General features: G+C 46.4%; 3 protein-coding genes across 4 annotated transcripts in view; 2 read left to right on the top strand and 1 right to left on the bottom strand.

The window, feature by feature from the left end:
- Positions 1 to 126: 126 nt before the first annotated feature.
- Positions 127 to 6,019, top strand: CFAP144 (cilia and flagella associated protein 144). The gene is made up of 4 exons (XM_083157586.1): positions 127 to 593; positions 1,899 to 1,958; positions 3,649 to 3,752; positions 3,826 to 6,019. Exons 1-4 carry the CDS (start codon positions 455 to 457, stop codon positions 3,937 to 3,939), a joined length of 417 nt encoding a protein of 138 aa, XP_083013712.1. The 5' UTR covers positions 127 to 454; the 3' UTR covers positions 3,940 to 6,019.
- Positions 6,020 to 6,506: 487 nt separating this feature from the next.
- On the bottom strand, positions 6,507 to 15,982 carry EBNA1BP2 (EBNA1 binding protein 2). Of its 2 annotated transcripts, none has more exons than XM_083157583.1 (10): positions 15,864 to 15,982; positions 14,655 to 14,742; positions 13,872 to 13,955; positions 12,657 to 12,817; positions 11,629 to 11,752; positions 9,818 to 9,907; positions 9,437 to 9,512; positions 7,302 to 7,383; positions 6,885 to 7,059; positions 6,507 to 6,808 (listed from the first exon to the last, which is right to left on the bottom strand). In XM_083157583.1, exons 2-10 carry the CDS (start codon positions 14,727 to 14,729, stop codon positions 6,758 to 6,760), a joined length of 918 nt encoding a protein of 305 aa, XP_083013709.1. In that variant the 5' UTR covers positions 14,730 to 14,742; positions 15,864 to 15,982; the 3' UTR covers positions 6,507 to 6,757. The 2 variants fall into 2 exon arrangements, with proteins under 2 accessions (XP_083013709.1, XP_083013708.1); XM_083157582.1 differs by lacking the exon at positions 15,864 to 15,982 and adding an exon at positions 15,783 to 15,850.
- CFAP57 (cilia and flagella associated protein 57) overlaps positions 15,932 to 17,227 on the top strand; it is a 40,550-nt gene continuing 39,254 nt past the window's right edge. The window contains exon 1 of the mRNA XM_083157581.1: positions 15,932 to 16,071. The gene's annotated coding sequence lies outside the window, so the exon portion shown is untranslated. The remainder of the gene's footprint in view (positions 16,072 to 17,227) is intronic.

Here is a 17,227-nt window from a genome sequence, read left to right as displayed (position 1 = left end):
TCAAATTTGTCGACAGGAGGAACAGACCAATCATGACTGGACCTTTAAAGAAGCAGCCAATCAGCGTGCAGTGACGATCTGACTGTAGAGCCGTTACAGAAGACTTTTGTTTTTATCACGTGACCCGTCCGGAGGCTGCCGCGGCCATTTTTGTTCAGGGAACATCAATCGGTCATCTTTATTTGTCAGCTGGCACGGCGACCTCTATCAGCAGAGAAACATTTTAGTCCATGGGCATCTATCTGCAGTGCCCAATAGCCGGGAAACGCCCGTAGCCTCAGGGATTTCTAGTAATCAGAAAATCAGGCACTGGTTGGGGCAGGCTGAGGAGATCCTATGTTGCCGTGTGAGCCATTGATCAGGCGCCGTTTAGGGCAGTCCGAGGGGGGTCCTAAAATTGGTTTCCCTGGTAACAGGACGCTGAGCAGGATCCGCAGGCCGGCCGGGGAGAGAGATGGCAGGGACGGCAGCTGCAGCAGTGAAAGCCCCGCGGGACGAGGTCACTCTGAACGCCATTCACCGGGAGACCGTCCGCAAGGAGGACCGCTGCCACCGGCTGGTCACCGACTTCTCCATCAACCCCTTCCATAAGAGTAATGTACCCGGCTGCACAAAGCTAAACACAAAGATTCTGCTGCCCATACACTTGTGAGATATTGCATACAATCATTCGATTTCGACCACATCTGGCCGATAAATCAAATGATCGTATGTATTTTTAAGGGACCATGCGACGTGATGTCACGGCGATATATGGTATGAGCTGCAAATAATATGTAATGAATTGCGGGAGCGATCGCATGTGGTTTTTAACCATGTGTTAGCTTGAATGCAATCCACCGGTGGGGGGCGGAAGGATTGCGGCGGCGTTGCGTTTGGGGAGAGGGGGCCGGAAGGGCTGCTGGCGGCATGGAAGAGGGCGGGCAGAAGGTGGTGGCAAGGGAGTAACTACCATAGGTGCAAGGGGTGCAGCTGCTATGGGGCCCAGAGCTGAAGGGGGCCCATCTTTGCTGTCTAAGTAATGTTTTATATACATTTATCACCTGCCAAATAGGGGCCCTTACAAACTTTTGCTATGAGGCCCACAAATATCTAGGTACGCCTCTGGGTAGTGGAGTAGCGAAGCAGGGGTCAGCGGGGGTGGCAGATTTGTTTAAAATACTGGGCAGCCCTCTGATTGGCTGAGTTCTCTGAGGGCCACCCAGTGTGTTCAATTTTCTTTCAAATTCTGCCGCGCTTTCCCCGCTAGTGCTACTTCTAGCCATACGCTATGCCACCACCACCCTCTTCCTGTCCTCTTCCAGCACCCGATGTGCCATCACAAGACATTGGTTGCTGAAAGGGGGCAAGTTTTGCACCATGAGATGCGATCGGATTCGATAGACATCACACTTCGATGTCGCATCGAATCAGTTCGCATAAGTGTATGGGTAGCATAAGATAGATAGAATTTATTAGATAGATATACATACATCTACATACAGTATACTGTACATATAAATTCATATAGGCTTACATATACATTCAGGCTTACATAGATCTATCTATATGTAATATACATCGCACACAGGGCAGGACTTCCATGGCTGACATCCTGTCCCTGTCCATATGAGGTCAGAGAACTGTGGGCAGACGGTCACCTGAGCAACACTGTCAGACAGCAGAAGTGTTGGGTGTCCGTTCCAGACTGTACTACAGCGTAACATATAGCCAGTCCCCATCAGCACTTTTACAGATATTCGTTAATTACCTTTTAAGAACAATGACTTTTAGACGTTGAATTTCTAGCATTAATATAATGTGTATAATAAGCTTTAGATAACTACAAACAAATATAGTGAATGCTTGTTGTATCACATAGTACAAGCAGAAACCTCACCCATGTCTTCTTTCATTAGTTCATGCAGTTACGGGAAAGCCGATGGCATGGCATGACAATCAGACTGAGCCTATCGATGGTAAGATTTCTAATGTTGGAGAGCATTATGCCTTTACTAGTTAGCCCATCAACGTGACGGCTTCTGCAATGTACTTTAACTTTGAGCTGTGACAGTTTTTACTTTGCTTGAGGTGTGATTGTTTTTAACCCACAAACTCTCTCCACCCCCAGCCAGGGCCGGATTTAGCCTTTGGGGGGCCCGCAGCACTTTAGACAGGGGGCCCCCTCCCACTTGTCAATACTGTCCGCAAAGTGCACGGGAGAATATTACACTGTCTAAACACAGTATAAACTTGGTCAATGGGTAACAGGGGGGGGGGGGGAGAGATTAATACAAACATAGAATTCCACATGAAAGGCCTGTGTTTGTCCCTCTGTACCTTACTCTGTAGGAGCCTTGACATGCCCAGTTCTACCAGTGATTAAAAATCCTCCCATGACTAGGCTGATGCTGCAGTCCTCCATGGGCCTGAGAAGCATGTAATGAGCTCCACCAATCAGAGCTCAGCACAAACCTCTCAGCCTCTTGTGCAAAGTGTCATGGGACTTAGCTCCCAGTAATGCACTGCACACTTGCAGTCAGTGTGCCTTGGGCTCCCGATGCTCAGCACCATTAATCATTGTCACATTGGCAGACAGGTGAAGCTGCAGCACTACCCCACTCCTATGCACAAACCCTGTGCCCCCCCCCCCTTTAATCCGGTCCTGCCCCCAGTCGCCATCTGCTCCTACCTCCCATCTCCCTCTCTCCGTATTCAGAAAGTTTAGAACAGAGCAGTGTCCCCGCAAAAATTGCTTTTACTTTCTGCTATGAATTTAGACAGTCTAGTGGTAACTGGTGGTATTTCACCTTAGAGGGTGAAGAGTACCTGGATAGAGATTATCTATGTATCTATCTATATAGGCAGGAGACCAGCAACATCCACTGTGTGAGAACAGTAATACTGTGCCGGGTGCCCTCACTTAATCATGGATAGGGCAATAGAGGTGGTGCAGCACTCACAGCAATAAAAATTCAGTTCTGTTTCCTGACTGAATCTTTATTGCTGAATTTATATTGTGCAGACTGTAACAGAGACCATGTACCTATTGCCTGACCTGATCCCATAACCCTAAGGTTGTGGAACAGAAGTAATAAACTGCAATTTGCAGGAGCGGATGTACTTTTGCAGGGTTACTAGATTTAAAGCGGCCACTAGTTTAAAAGGGAAAAATAACCTGGTTTTGCCTTAAAATTAATTGCTGCTTTAAATGTTGTGAGCATCTCACCGGCATCGCCCTGGGTCTGGCAAATCACAGACTGTTAAGCCCTGTGTCTTGTGATTGTATAGTACATTAAAACTAAGAACGGCTTGCCACCACTCGCATCAATATCGCCATACAGAACTGTTCATTAAGTTGTACAAATCAGGATATTAAAAGAAACTTTCACATGGTTTTAGGGCACAGGTTCTCCAAACTCGGTCCTCGGGACCCCACGCAGTGCATGTTTCGCAGGTCTCTTTACAGGATTACAAGTGAAATAATTAGCTCCACCTGTAGATTTTTTTTAAACCTGGAAAATTTGAACTGCGTGGGGTCCGGAGGACTGTGTGGGGTCTTTGAGAACCTCTGGTTTAGGGTGTTCTGAAGCAACAGAAAAATTACAATGATGATATTGTAAAAATAAAAAAAATGTAATAAAATATCTATGTATTTTTCTCAACCAGAAAACTTTCTGAAGGTTGTCCATCACACGGCGCTAGAACCCACTAAAAAATACACTGAACCCCAAACCACCAGCCAGGAAATCGGGTGGATCTCCCAACCGCTGGTAGGTACTGCCTATGGGGGAGTGGGAGGAAAAGAGGTCATGTGACTGTAATGGTTGAATGCTCCTGTTACAGATTAACGTTGATAAGACGGACAGACGGCTTCATCACCACCGCCCCAAGACGGAGATCACTGCATACATGGAGGCAGCTTGGCGGCTTAAAGAACAGCGTATGAATCTACAGTAATGGCGGCATGTTAGCTTAGAACATTACTAAAACAATTGGGTCATCTCCTCTTGTGTACAGTCGTGTTGAATAAGAACGGTTCAGTGGCTGAAAGTAAAAGTTGTATCATGTCTGGCCCATCCACGTGGCGCCTTGGAAATGCTTTTGACCAGAATAAGTCCAAATAAAAATGCTAAAGCCAAAAGTCACCTGAATTAAAGTATGAATCAACCTTTTAGAATTGCCCTCACATGGTAATGGAAGAGCCTTCATCATATTCCTCTGTCAGTTCACATATTACCGCTTTCTATTACTTCATCACTTTTCCAAAACTTTGTAAGATTTTAAAACTTATTTGACACTCGCACCCAGAGCGATTCTGTGCTTAGCAGTAGGCTCTGGGCGCATCTGTAATGAATGAGACCCTGTAAACACACAGAGGGGTAGATTTATTATGCTCAGTGAAGTGTCTGGATTTTATCACCGGCCAATCAGCTCATCATTTTTCAAACCAAGCCTGTAACTTCACAGTTAGGAGCTGATTGGCTGGTGATAAAAACCAGACACTTTATTACTTCACAGAGCTTAATAAATCTGCCCCTCAGTCACACACATCTGGTAGGATCCACGTGTAACATTCTATTTGCTCTGGTGGTTTTGTAAGCGTTAATGAGGATGCATTGCATTAGACCAGGGGTGGCCAAACCTGTCCTCAATATCTACCAACAGGTCGTGTGTCTCAGGCAACCTGTGGATCTATAGTAGGAATGAATGCAACAGGTTTGACAATGTGACAGTTAGTAATGACTACAGCTGTGCACCAGCTAGGTGATCTGGGACATGTGACAGTTAGTAATGACTACAGCTGTGCACCAGCTAGGTGATCTGGGACATGTGACAGTTAGTAATGACTACAGCTGTGCACCAGCTAGGTGATCTGGAGAATGTGACAGTTAGTAATGACTACAGCTGTGCACCAGCTAGGTGATCTGGGAAATGTGACAGTTAGTAATGGCTACAACTGAGCACCAGCTAGGTGATCTGGGGAATGTGACAGTTAGTAATGGCTACAACTGAGCACCAGCTAGGTGATCTGGGAAATGTGACAGTTAGTAATGGCTACAACTGAGCACCAGCTAGGTGATCTGGGGGATGTGACAGTTAGTAATGACTACAGCTGTGCACCAGCTAGGTGATCTGGGACATGTGACAGTTAGTATTGACTACAGCTGTGCACCAGCTAGGTGATCTGGGAAATGTGACAGTTAGTAATGGCTACAACTGAGCACCAGCTAGGTGATCTGGGGAATGTGACAGTTAGTAATGACTACAACTGTGCACCAGCTAGGTGATCTGGGGAATGTGACAGTTAGTAATGACTACAGCTGTGCACCAGCTAGGTGATCTGGGGAATGTGACAGTTAGTAATGACTGCACCTGTGCACCAGCTAGGTGATCTGGGAAATGTGACAGTTAGTAATGACTACAGCTGTGCACCAGCTAGGTGATCTGGGAAATGTGACAGTTAGTAATGGCTACGTGCACCAGCTAGGAGATCTGGGGAATGTGACAGTTAGTAATGACTACGTGCACCAGCTAGGAGATCTGGGGAATGTGACAGTTAGTAATGACTACAGCTGTGCACCAGCTAGGTGATCTGGGGAATGTGACAGTTAGTAATGACTACAGCTGTGCACCAGCAAGGTGATCTGGGGAATGTGACAGTTAGTAATGACTACAGCTGTGCACCAGCTAGGTGGCCTGGGGAATGTGACATTTAGTAATGACTACAGCTGTGCACCAGCAAGGTGATCTGGGGAATGTGACAGTTAGTAATGACTACAGCTGTGCACCAGCTAGGTGATCTGGGAAATGTGACAGTTAGTAATGGGTACAACTGAGCACCAGCTAGGTGGTTAAGAAAAGGTGAACCTTTGGTAGATCTCGAGGACCTGTTTGGCCACCCCTGAATTAGACAGAACCCCTTTATGTATTAGACTAATTGATCATCAGATTTGATAGTATTAATACTTCTGTCTGAACCAAACAATTCATATCCTGATGGCACAATCTAAATAAATGTGACTGTTCTCCAGAACGATACACAGACTCCTCCTTTCTTTTATGTGATGCCATGATTGCCACCGTGTTTATGGTGCACATAGGAACTGTGGCTGCGCTACTATGGGCCAGATGTACTAAGCTTGGAAAGTGATAAACTACCAATCAGCCCCTAACTGTCATGCTACTGGCTGGGTTTGAAAGTGACCGTTATGGTCATATTGGCTGTTTGTTTATCACTCTTCAAGGCTTAGTACATCTTGCCCAATATGTGTACTCTGCTGAGCTGCACTGCCACCTAGTGAGCAATATGTGCATAGGTGTCCCCCTGGCTCAGTGGTTAGCCTCGGACCTGCATTTATATTGAGGCTGTACAGCATATATTGAACAGCAGGGAGGACAAGATGACCAGTGAGAAGCTGCTTACACCCATCATTCTGTAGCTGCTTTAGGTAATGAAACTTTATACGGACATGGAACCAGCCAAAGGACATCCCACCACTTTCCCTGAAAGCAAAGAGCTGGAATACATTTCACATGTTATTTAATAGAACTATCAAATATTTATGTATAAAATGATCTGCAAACAGTCCGAATAGAGCAGACGCGTCTCGGGAGGAGATGCCGCTGTAATAATGTAAATCGTTTGCGGCCTCTGAGGAAATAAAAGTCTCCAGTGTTCTCTCTGAAGACCCAGAGAGTAACAATATTCAGTCAGATCCTGCTACAGCCGATAGGCCGGTACCATTGCTGGTGGCGTCCTACATAACCCAGCTTCTTATCTTCCCTTGTTCTTCATCTTCTGTCTCACCTTCTTACCAGGTCTTTTCTGCAATAGAGATTAACATTAGATACTGGCAGTGACGCGTTTCGCACAGTATTCCTGGCTTGTATCCTCTACTCACGTTGGCATTTTTGCCTCCTTTCTTCCCAGGCCTGTGGGGGCCCCCCCTTCCATGGGCCGTACCCGCCCGGAAACCAGACACATCATTGAAGCTTTCCTTCGTGTTCCTCTTGGTGCCTTTCTTCCTTCCACCAAAGCCAAATTTCTGGTCTTTGTATTGTTTCTTGGCACTGGGTCTGTAGAAAATGAAACCCAACGTGTTAGAACTCCATAAGACAAACATCATTCCATAAACATAGATAAAGAAAATCTGCAGAGTACATTAAAGGACACCCAACAGAGGTAAACAAGTTACTGCTTATCTCATTATAAGTGGCCCAACTGAGGGTTGCGGGCAGTTCAGAAAGCAGATTACTCACAGCAATTACGAACGATTATGAGCGCCTGAATCTACATGCGCCGAATCTCGTATGCTTACCCTCGTTTCCCCTTTTGCGTCGCTCCGCTAGTTTTCTTTTGAGGCTGATCACCCTCTAGAAAATCCAGTTTATCAGAAAGACCTGAAGAGAAGAGATACAATCACATTGTAAGCGTTCTTACCTGACCCACGCAGTAAACAACCTATTAGTCCATGGATCAACATTTTCACCTTCACCATTTATAGAATATAAAATCGCTTTATAGTGTTCATTCTAGTTCCTTGCACCTGTCACAACCCCTGCAGTTCCCCTTTCCTGCCTGGGGTGACACGCTCTGCCCTAGTGCTTGTAGCACAACTCTAGTCTGTACCTCAGCATTGAGGGGTAGAATTATTAAGCTCGGTGAAGTGATAAAGTGTCTGGTCTTTATCACCGGCCAATCAGCTCCTACCTGTCATTTTTCAAACCAAGCCTGTAACTTCACAGTTAGGAGATGATTGGCTGGTGATAAAGTACCAGCCACAGCCACATTATCACTTCACCAAGCTTAATAAATCTGCCCCTGAGAAATAGACCAGGCTGTGTTACAAGTAACAGAAGAGAGCGCGGCACCCCACGTAGGAAAGAGGATCTCCATGGGATGTGCAGGGTTTTGAATGGACACTCCTTTAGTTACTTTATTCTACACAATATAAGTGTTAGTTTGCACTATACCAGTGATGGCTAACCTTGACACTCCAGCTGTTGTTGAACTACACATCTGAGAATGCCCGGCAACAGTTTTAGCATGGTCAAACTGCAAAACTGTAGCAGGGCATGCTGGGATGTGTAGTTCTACAACAGCTGGAGTGTCAAGGTTAGCCATCACTCCACTAAACGATATTAAAACAAGAAGCGTATTTGGCAATACGCAAAAGGAAGACCACCATTGTATCCAATATGTCACCATATTCCCTCTGTGCTAGACATTAGGGAGTAGATTTACCAAACTTCTAAAGATCTATTTATAGCAGTGGTTCCCAAACTGTGCGCTTAGGCTCCCTGGGGTGCCTCGAGACACTTGCAGGGGTGCCTCGGGTAGGTCGTCCAGGACCAATTCAAATTATTTATGATCAATTATTGCTGGACAAGACCAGTGCTGGTGGCTGCTAACCATAAAATGTGTACAATCAGAACCAAATCCTGCCCTTTACCACATAACTGAACCTTAGAAGCACATATACACACAATCTACTTCATTTGATATATATTTTTTGGGGCCTAGGGGTGCCTTGGAAAAATTCTGATACTCTAGGGTGCCGTGATTAGAAAAATATTGGGAACCCTTGATTTAAAGGATGCAATAAAGCAATGAATGTGACTGGTTTCCAAGGGCAACAACACCCCTTCTCATTTTTAGATACTTTAGTAATTCTATCCGAAACCCCTTTCACATCGCACCTAATTACTGCGTACAAGCCGGTTTGACCTGGTAATTCGAGCGATGTGAAAGGGGTTACTGGTTACGGGATGCAGTTAATATCCCGGCGGTCGGGATCCCGGCGTTCAGAATCCCGACCGCCGAAATGCCGACACATTCTCCCTCCTGGGGTGTCCACGACACCCCTGGAGGGAGAATAAATTAGTGTGCTGAGCGTAGCGAGGCACCGGGCCCGCTGTGTGGCGAGCGCAGCGAGCCCGCAAGGGGGGGCGATCCACGTCCCCCCCTTGTCGGCATTTCGGCTGTCGGGATTCTGAACGCCGGGATCCCGACCGCCGGGATTCAATACTGAATCCACTGGTTACAGCTAACTGGTAGCAACAAGGCAATCTGAACCGGGTAAAAAGCAGAGTTCTCACCGGTTCATTGCCGTGGTGCTGTGCAGTGTGAACTGGTTGAACAGGTCGAGAGACCAGTTTCCTGTTCACACTATGGAGGAGGCAGCAATTGGAGCAGCGCCAGCTCTAAGCGCTGCCTCCTCCCAGCCGTGCCGACGCTCCACCTCACGTCAGCGTAACGGCAATATTGCCAGTTTGCTCCTGCAACCTGAATGACCGCACATAGGGTCGCACCGGGACTGAACCGTTTAATAGTCCCATTGTGACCCTGCGTTTGCTGTCTGAGCGCGGTATAAAAGCAAGATTTAAAAATGAATAAAAGCAAGGAGTATGTTCTCTTGCTTCATTGTGTACCACTGTCCGGGGTAATCCTTACCTTTCTGGTATTTTTTAATTTGGTTCATCATGTTAGATTTCTCTTTCTGTCTCTTCTGTAATACCTCAGTTTGCACCTGAAAGAAAGAAAAAAAAATTCAGAACGGTCACAGAATGGAAAATACAGCTCAGCGGCTGGAAGAGACATAGAAACGGGACATTTTATTTACAGTTTCTTATATTATACAGAGTATTCCACTGTGCTTTAGAATAGCCTGTGACTTTAAGGCATCAATAAGTTTCCGGCCAGTCTGAACGATGTTTAATGTGGTATCCGTTTAAAATATATAAGCTGGTGGCAGCCTATCACATTCCCTCCCCCCCCCCAATAGCCTGTAGGTGAACCAACATGTACATACATTAGGACACAGGAAGCACTCACCTTTTTACCGTATTTCCTCAGCTCTCTAAGCTGTTTCGCTTTCTGAGATTTTTCCATTGCCGCCTGTTTGGTTTGAAGTTTGTGACGGACCTGGAACCACGAGACAAGAACACAGAGGATTATTGCTTAACAAATCAATGTGCTATGGTACCCATACGTGGGTACAATCATGTGATTTTGATCATTTGCAGCGTCAATAACATCTGAAAATATGTGCTGCACATAAAATTTATCGTGTGGTTTTTAAGGACATGCGATTTATCACAATGCGATGTGCAATCTGCCAGTTTATATACAGCCAGATAGCTCAGCCCTCATTCCATCACCCGATTTCAGCAAAGGGCATGCGATTTATAGCATGATTGTATGCACGCCGAAAGCAGAAAAAAAAAAAAAAAAAAAGCACTTCATTTATCACAGGGGAGCTTCAAGGGAAACTGCAGCGCGATATCACATCGCATACAATCGCCCATATGTAAGGGCACCATTAGTGAGATTAGAGAAGCAGATTTCACTATATGTAAATGAAAGCTCTGTGTGTGATCGGGATTATGCACACAATATAAAATGACACATTAAACATCTGCTAGACAGTAGACAATCATCTTTAAATAAAAGTGACTAACGCAGAAAAGCTCTGCGACCACCAACATATTGGGCGCCAGCTGATGTGGTGAGAGCCTGATCACCTGCAGAGTACTCAGTCACAGAAATAATGCTGCCCATACACGCTGCTGTTCCGATGTGTGCTTTGAGGTGCGCGCTCCCGCGGCACCTCATCGCATAGTACAAAAAGTATGTGCTTGCACATACTTTTTGTACTTAGGTTTCATCACATTGCATGCACAACGGATGCACATGCAATGCAATGTGATCCCTGCTAGTACAGCACGGAAAGCACGCCCACAAAGCATCGTGTATGGGCTGCTTAAGGGGGAGATTCTCTAAACAAGAAATGCGGTAAAAACCCCGTTATCGGGGTTTTTACCGCATTTTGGCTTACCAGCTTACCGCGGCGGGGGGCATCGCCATCACCGTTATCGGGGTTTTTACCGCATTTTGGCTTACCAGCTTACCACGGCGGGGGGCATCGCCAGAAAAATCTGGCGATGCCCCATAGAAGCCAATGGGCTTCTACCGCATCCCACTTCCGCCCCGCAACGACCCCCCGCCGCCCCCTCACCTGTGTCCGGGCAGCACAGAGCTGTGCTGCCCGGACCCATGACCTCCTCCCTGCACTGATCCTCTTCCGAGTGCAGGGAGGAGGAGAGCCCGGCGCAGCAGCAGCAGCGCCGGGTGTGGGAGGGAGCCGCCAAGACCTGCTGGGACCCAGCGACTCTCACCGCAAAGGACAGCTCTTAACGCAAGAGCTGTCCTTTGCTATAATTATCGCATATGTTAGAACATATGCGATAATTATAATGGCGAAGAGAGGCGAAGGGGGGCGGAGATTTAGAGAATCTCCCCCTAAGAGAGCCAGTGTTCTAGGATAGACCAGTGCTTAAGCAGCCCATACACTCTGCTATGAGGGCGTGCTTTCCATGCTGTACTAGCACGGATCACATTGCATTGCCTGTGCATCCGTTGTGCATGCAATGCGATGCAATGTGATGAAACCGAAGTACAAAAAGTATGTGCAAGCACATACTTTTTGTACTGTGCGATGAGGTGCCACGGGAGCGCGCACCTCAAAGCACACATCGGAACAGCACGCATAGCAGCGTGTATGGGCAGCATTAGTCTTTACAACACATAAAGAGTCTCAAGAGGAGCAGACTGAAGAGGTGATTGCGCTGTAGAAGGCGGCATACCTTCTGCATGTGTTGGTCTGTTTTAGCCATCTCGGCGAAGTAATCGTCAGGACGCCTGGTTGCGATTTTTAGCTTCTGTAGACGAGGCAGCGCAAAGAGTACGGCAGCCTGCGCTTGTCTGTAACTAAGGGAGAACAAAGAGGAAATTATCTCAAATTATTAGGGATGACCAAGGGCAGGATTCTTCCAGTTACTGCCCCAGAGCTACAGGAATACTTATAATCTTTACCAGCTACTCTCTGTACTCAGCACTCTGGACAGCATGGTAGATGGGTTTATATGGTCTGTACAATACCTCATTTACTATACAGTGCAGCTGTAGGCACAAGGACTGGTCATGCTGGGGGATTATTCAGGTTCGGATGCTGTTCCGTCCTGTGCTGCAAAGTACTGATAATGGATAGTTTGTGCAGGACACATTCCGCTTGTGCGTTAATGGGTCTGCAACACTGGGACAGCATCAGGCATAGTGTCTGATGCCGTTTGGAGAATGACGACGGCCCCTGTGTGTGACATTTAGGGGAGGGAAGCATTTAGGGGAGGGAAGAGGACAGGGATCTCGGTCATGCAAATGGTGGCTTACTCAAGCTATTGGGCACCACAAGCCACCCTATAGTGCAGTGGTAGCCAACTCCAGTCCTCGAGAGCTACCAACAGTTCACATTTTCCAGACAATCCAGCTGCTGCACAGCTGCACTCATTACTCACTAACACATTTTAAAAGATCCCCAGGTGGAGCTAATTACATCACTTGTGATTCTGTGAGGAGATCTGGAAAACCTTAACTGTTGGTAGCTCTCGAGGTCTGGAGTTGGCTACCCCAGCTATAGTGGGTAATCCAACGCTGCGTGCTTGGGTGCAGGTTGGACCACTACTGCAGCCAGAGACGTCTCCTTCTCCAACTATATCTGAATCTCTACTGTGTGGAGATCGCAGGACACAGCCGGAATTTATCTCCGGGGCAAATACTGGGAACTATTGCCATAGGAAGGACATCACAGCACAGACTGCTCCCCGCGCTGACTTACAAGCACATCTCCCGCTGGAAATCATCTTCTGCATCTGCAGCCGGTTCCTGAGCCCCCTCCCCGTTCTGCTCCGGCGCGTCTGGTATAGCAGTCGTGACATCCAGGCGCTCCACCCACGGCATATCCTTCTGCAGATCCTTAAGGCACTGCTTCAGTCCACTCTAAAACGAAATATGGAGGATTGGTCAGGAAATAATCAGTCATCATTTACAGAGGTCAGACACTTATTAAAAGGATATCAAACTCTAACATGTGTACTAATAAAAACTCTGCCAAGAACTCCCTAGGTATCGTGCATTCTTAGAAGCCTTTACAAGATGCCGGAGCAACAAATGTGAGTGTCCAGTGCTTGATTGGAACAGTAGTATTTAAAAGTGGCAGGAAGACCATGACACGCGCTCCTCTCCTGCCTGCAAAAGCACCTCTATGCCTGTGACACCGATGTACCTTTCCTCCGCCAGGCCTTTCCAAACTCCTGCATGTCTGATTGCTCTCTGACATCCCCACTTGGGTGACTTCACTTTACTTCATCCAAACCTGACCTTATCTTTCCACTACACCGTGTCACATCCCATCCTCCCCTCTCTTCTGTTAAGTTGTGCGCCTCACCAACGCTACCGTCAACTTCCCTCACACACTACCTCCTATCCCTGATCCATATGGTGTTGCCTCCACATTCACAACATTGCCAAGATTCACCCTTTATCCCCATGGACCATCCCCTCACAAACCTCTGTCTCCTGGTATAAAGTCATGAACCAACAGTTCCTCTTCTGTCTACCCTTACCATCTCTATTTACTTCCCGACCCCACCCTAAACTATTATCCCATTTCATTGCACTTACCGAATCCACTCATTTCCTTTAACCCATACCGTCTATTTTATTCCCTATAAAATCCATTGTTCAGATTTACCCCAACAGTCCTTTTATAAAGTAAGGCATTAACATCCCTCCTGCGCCACCACAGTAAGCTGAAGCTCCTCCCGTATCATGAGCCAACCAATCCACACCATACATTACTGTAACAGGTCTGATATGCTGTCAGTCACTCTCTGTCTGCAGTTCTAGAAGCCCCTCCCTCCTAACATGGCAGCTGCAGCAGACGTGATAGCATGTTGGACAAATGAACACTCCAGCATAGTATAATACAGTATTTAACATAGATGCATGCCAGCTATAGAGATACAATAAATGCAGCAACGCCCACACTTACCACATTATTGGATGCAACCTTCCTTCCTTCAAGCACCACATTCAATCCAGGCTTCAGCTTCCCTTGAGAAAATGCTTCTTGTAACTGTAATAAAAGTGAATAATGAGACAGTGTTACTACATATAACCATATGCACAAAATACTGCACAATGTCCAACTACATTTTAATTATATCAGTGAAATCTGTGTGATCAGTTACTAGGTGACACTACATGGAATCTACAGGCTGAAGGCCCCCCAAACAGCGGCCACCCAGTCTTTTTAATATGATTTTTTTTTGTATGCTGCCGCCTGCTGCTCCCCCGGGCACTACTTTCCTGCCGCTACCCCGCCTGCAGTTTCCCCGGACCCTGCTCTCCCGTCCCCACCAGTGCCCCGCTCCCCCGGACCTCGCTCCCTGCCGCACAGATTTATCTTATGTGCAGACCATCCGACGGTTCTGATCCATTGCGCACGGAACCGCACATCGGACCAGATGTCATACACTTCGCAATTTGGGCTATTTCACCCGATTTCTCGGCCTGATCCTCCAGAATCGGGCCCACATTGCATAGTGTATGGGGGTCTTGAGTCCCAAACAGGTCGCAATATTAAGGAGACACGAATGAGGTCCGTACATGAAGAATACAGACAGCTAATGAAATCACTTACACATGTTTATAACCAGGACAAGCGGGATTAACACACCGGTCATCAGAGGACTTTTTTTTTCCCCTTGTATTTCATGCATTTACCATCTGAAGAAACACTGCAGTGTCTGTGCTCTGAGACGCTGACACTCACCTCTTTATCGGTCAGCTCTGAAGGATCCACGTCAGAGTCTGATTCTGACGCGCTATCTTCTTCATGGTCCAACATGGCGGCCGATAACCTGGAAGAAACACAGCAGAGTATAAGAAGGGGATAGCAAACACTGGGCTCCATTTAAAACCTTGGACATCGATAAAGTACCAAATTACCAGCTCCATACTGCCATTTAAAAAAATGTGGGGTAGGTTTACTCAGTCTGGAGAAGTGACAAAATGGAAGGTGATAATGCAACAGCCAATCCGATTTTTAATCCCAGCACATAACATAATGACAGAGGAGCTGATTGGCTGGTGCAATATCACCTTCCACATTAGATATTTGTATTTTCAAACTAGCCATTTACATACAAAATTAACATTAGAAAGAGTCCTCTGCTTCTACGCTATCAACTGCTACTGACACCAGCTGATAACAGAGTACAGCGATGGCGCTTCTATGCTGCTGTCCACACATCACTTTCCCAGAAACCCATTCATCAACCAATAACTAGGATCTACCTACCATGGTGCACTACAATTCCCAGCATGTCATGTGCGGTCAGTGGAGCACTACAATCCCCAGCATGTCATGTGCGGGCCGTGGAGCACTACAATCCCCAGCATGTCATGTGCGGTCAGTGAAGCACTACAATCCCCAGCATGTCATGTGCGGGCCGTGGAGCACTACAATCCCCAGCATGTCATGTGCGGGCCTTGGAGCACTACAATCCCCAGCATGTCATGTGCGGGCCGTGGAGCACTACAATCCCCAGCATGCCATGTGCGGGCCGTGGAGCACTACAATCCCCAGCATGCCATGTGCGGGCCGTGGGGCACTACAATCCCCAGCATGCCATGTGCAGGCCGTGGGGCACTACAATCCCCAGCATGTCATGTACGGGCCGTGGAGAACTACAACTCCCAGCACATGACCTATACTAAACATGTACAAAAGTTGTGTCTGTAGTTTATATTCTCCTACTTGCATTATCTACCTATGTATAATATTATGCTGAGATATAGAGGGGGAACGCTGCCATACAGGTGAGATAGATATTACACAGGGACAGACCACCCACCCCCGGTGACACCCACGCCACTGCCCCTGATACAATGCACGCACGGTATAGGGGTCCTGTGGCGACCACCCCGGGCCTCTGAGGGATCACCCAGCATACAGGGGCTGAGGGAACCACACACTCACCGGGAACACGCAACTCCACTTCTTCACGTGTAGTCGGGCGGAAATCATCGGCGCCTCACTTCCTGCTACGTCACGTTGAGGGTAGAACTACAGGTGCCTTAGCGATGCCTCTGCCAGGACTACATGTCCCGGGATGCACCGCGGCCCCAACTTTCCCTGTGCTAGAGTCCTTTCCCCATGGCAACGGAGTATACAGCGGAGCATCCAGGTAATGCCACTGTGTCTCTACCAGCTCGGTGTGCCCTATCTTATCGCCAAATGTATCACCTATTATCCCATATGTGTTTACTTTATATGTAACGCGTGCCCCCTATATATCCCATATGTATCTACATTATGTAATGTGTGCCCCTATATATCCCATATGTGTCTACTTTATATGTAATGTGTGACCCTACATACCCCATATGTGTCTACTTTATATGTAATGTGTGACCCTATATATCCCATATGTATCTACATTATGTAATGTGTGCCCCCTATATATCCCATACGTATCAACTTTATATGTAATGTGTGCTATATCCCATACGTATCTACGTGATAACTAATGTGTGCCCCTATATATTTCATATGTAGCTATACTCTATATGTAATGTGTGCCCCCTATATATACCATACGTATCTACTTTATATGTAATGTGTGCCCCTATATATCCCATATGTGTATATTTTATATGTAATGTGTGCCCCTATATATCCCATACGTATCAACTTTATATGTAATGTGTGCCCCCTATATATCCCATACGTATCTACATGATAACTAATGTATGTGTGCCCCCTATATATTTCATATGTAGCTATACTCTATATGTAATGTGTGCCCCCTATATATACCATACATATCTACTTTATATGTAATGTGTGCCCCTAGATATCCCATATGTGTATATTTTATATGTAATGTGTGCCCCTATATATCCCATACGTATCAACTTTATATGTAATGTGTGCCCCCTATATATCCCATACGTATCAACTTTATATGTAATGTGTGCCCCTATATATCCCATACGTAACAACTTTATATGTAATGTGTGCCCCCTATATATCCCATACGTATCTACGTGATAACTAATGTGTGCCCCTATATATTTCATATGTAGCTATACTCTATATGTAATGTGTGCCCCCTATATATACCATACGTATCTACTTTATATGTAATGTGTGCCCCTATATATCCCATATGTGTATATTTTATATGTAATGTGTGCCCCTATATATCCCATACGTATCAACTTTATATGTAATGTGTGCCCCCTATATATCCCATACGTATCTACATGATAACTAATGTGTGCCCCCTATATATTTCATATGTAGCTATACTCTATATGTAATGTGTGCCCCCTATATAT

This window comes from Crinia signifera, chromosome 8, assembly GCF_055691185.1.
Source record: "Crinia signifera chromosome 8, ASM5569118v1, whole genome shotgun sequence".
In the NCBI taxonomy this organism is placed as follows: Eukaryota; Metazoa; Chordata; class Amphibia; order Anura; family Myobatrachidae; genus Crinia; species Crinia signifera.
The sequence above is the reverse complement of the archived record's forward strand: the minus strand, read 5'-3'. Positions and strand labels throughout refer to the sequence as shown.

Excerpts from the sequence above, each read along its gene's own strand:
- CFAP144 (XM_083157586.1), top strand. The coding sequence starts at position 455 with ATGGCAGGGACGGCAGCTGCAGCAGTGAAAGCCCCGCGGGACGAGGTC. Across the intron at positions 594-1,898 it reads CATCAACCCCTTCCATAAGA|TTCATGCAGTTACGGGAAAG; the intron begins GTAATGTACCCG and ends TTCTTTCATTAG. Across the intron at positions 3,753-3,825 it reads GGTGGATCTCCCAACCGCTG|ATTAACGTTGATAAGACGGA; the intron begins GTAGGTACTGCC and ends CTCCTGTTACAG.
- EBNA1BP2 (XM_083157582.1), bottom strand. The coding sequence starts at position 15,835 with ATGCTGGGTGATCCCTCAGAGGCCCGGGGTGGTCGCCACAGGACCCCT. Across the intron at positions 9,908-11,628 it reads CAGACCAACACATGCAGAAG|GTCCGTCACAAACTTCAAAC; the intron begins GTATGCCGCCTT and ends TCGTGGTTCCAG. Across the intron at positions 7,384-9,436 it reads AATTAAAAAATACCAGAAAG|GTCTTTCTGATAAACTGGAT; the intron begins GTAAGGATTACC and ends TCTTCTCTTCAG.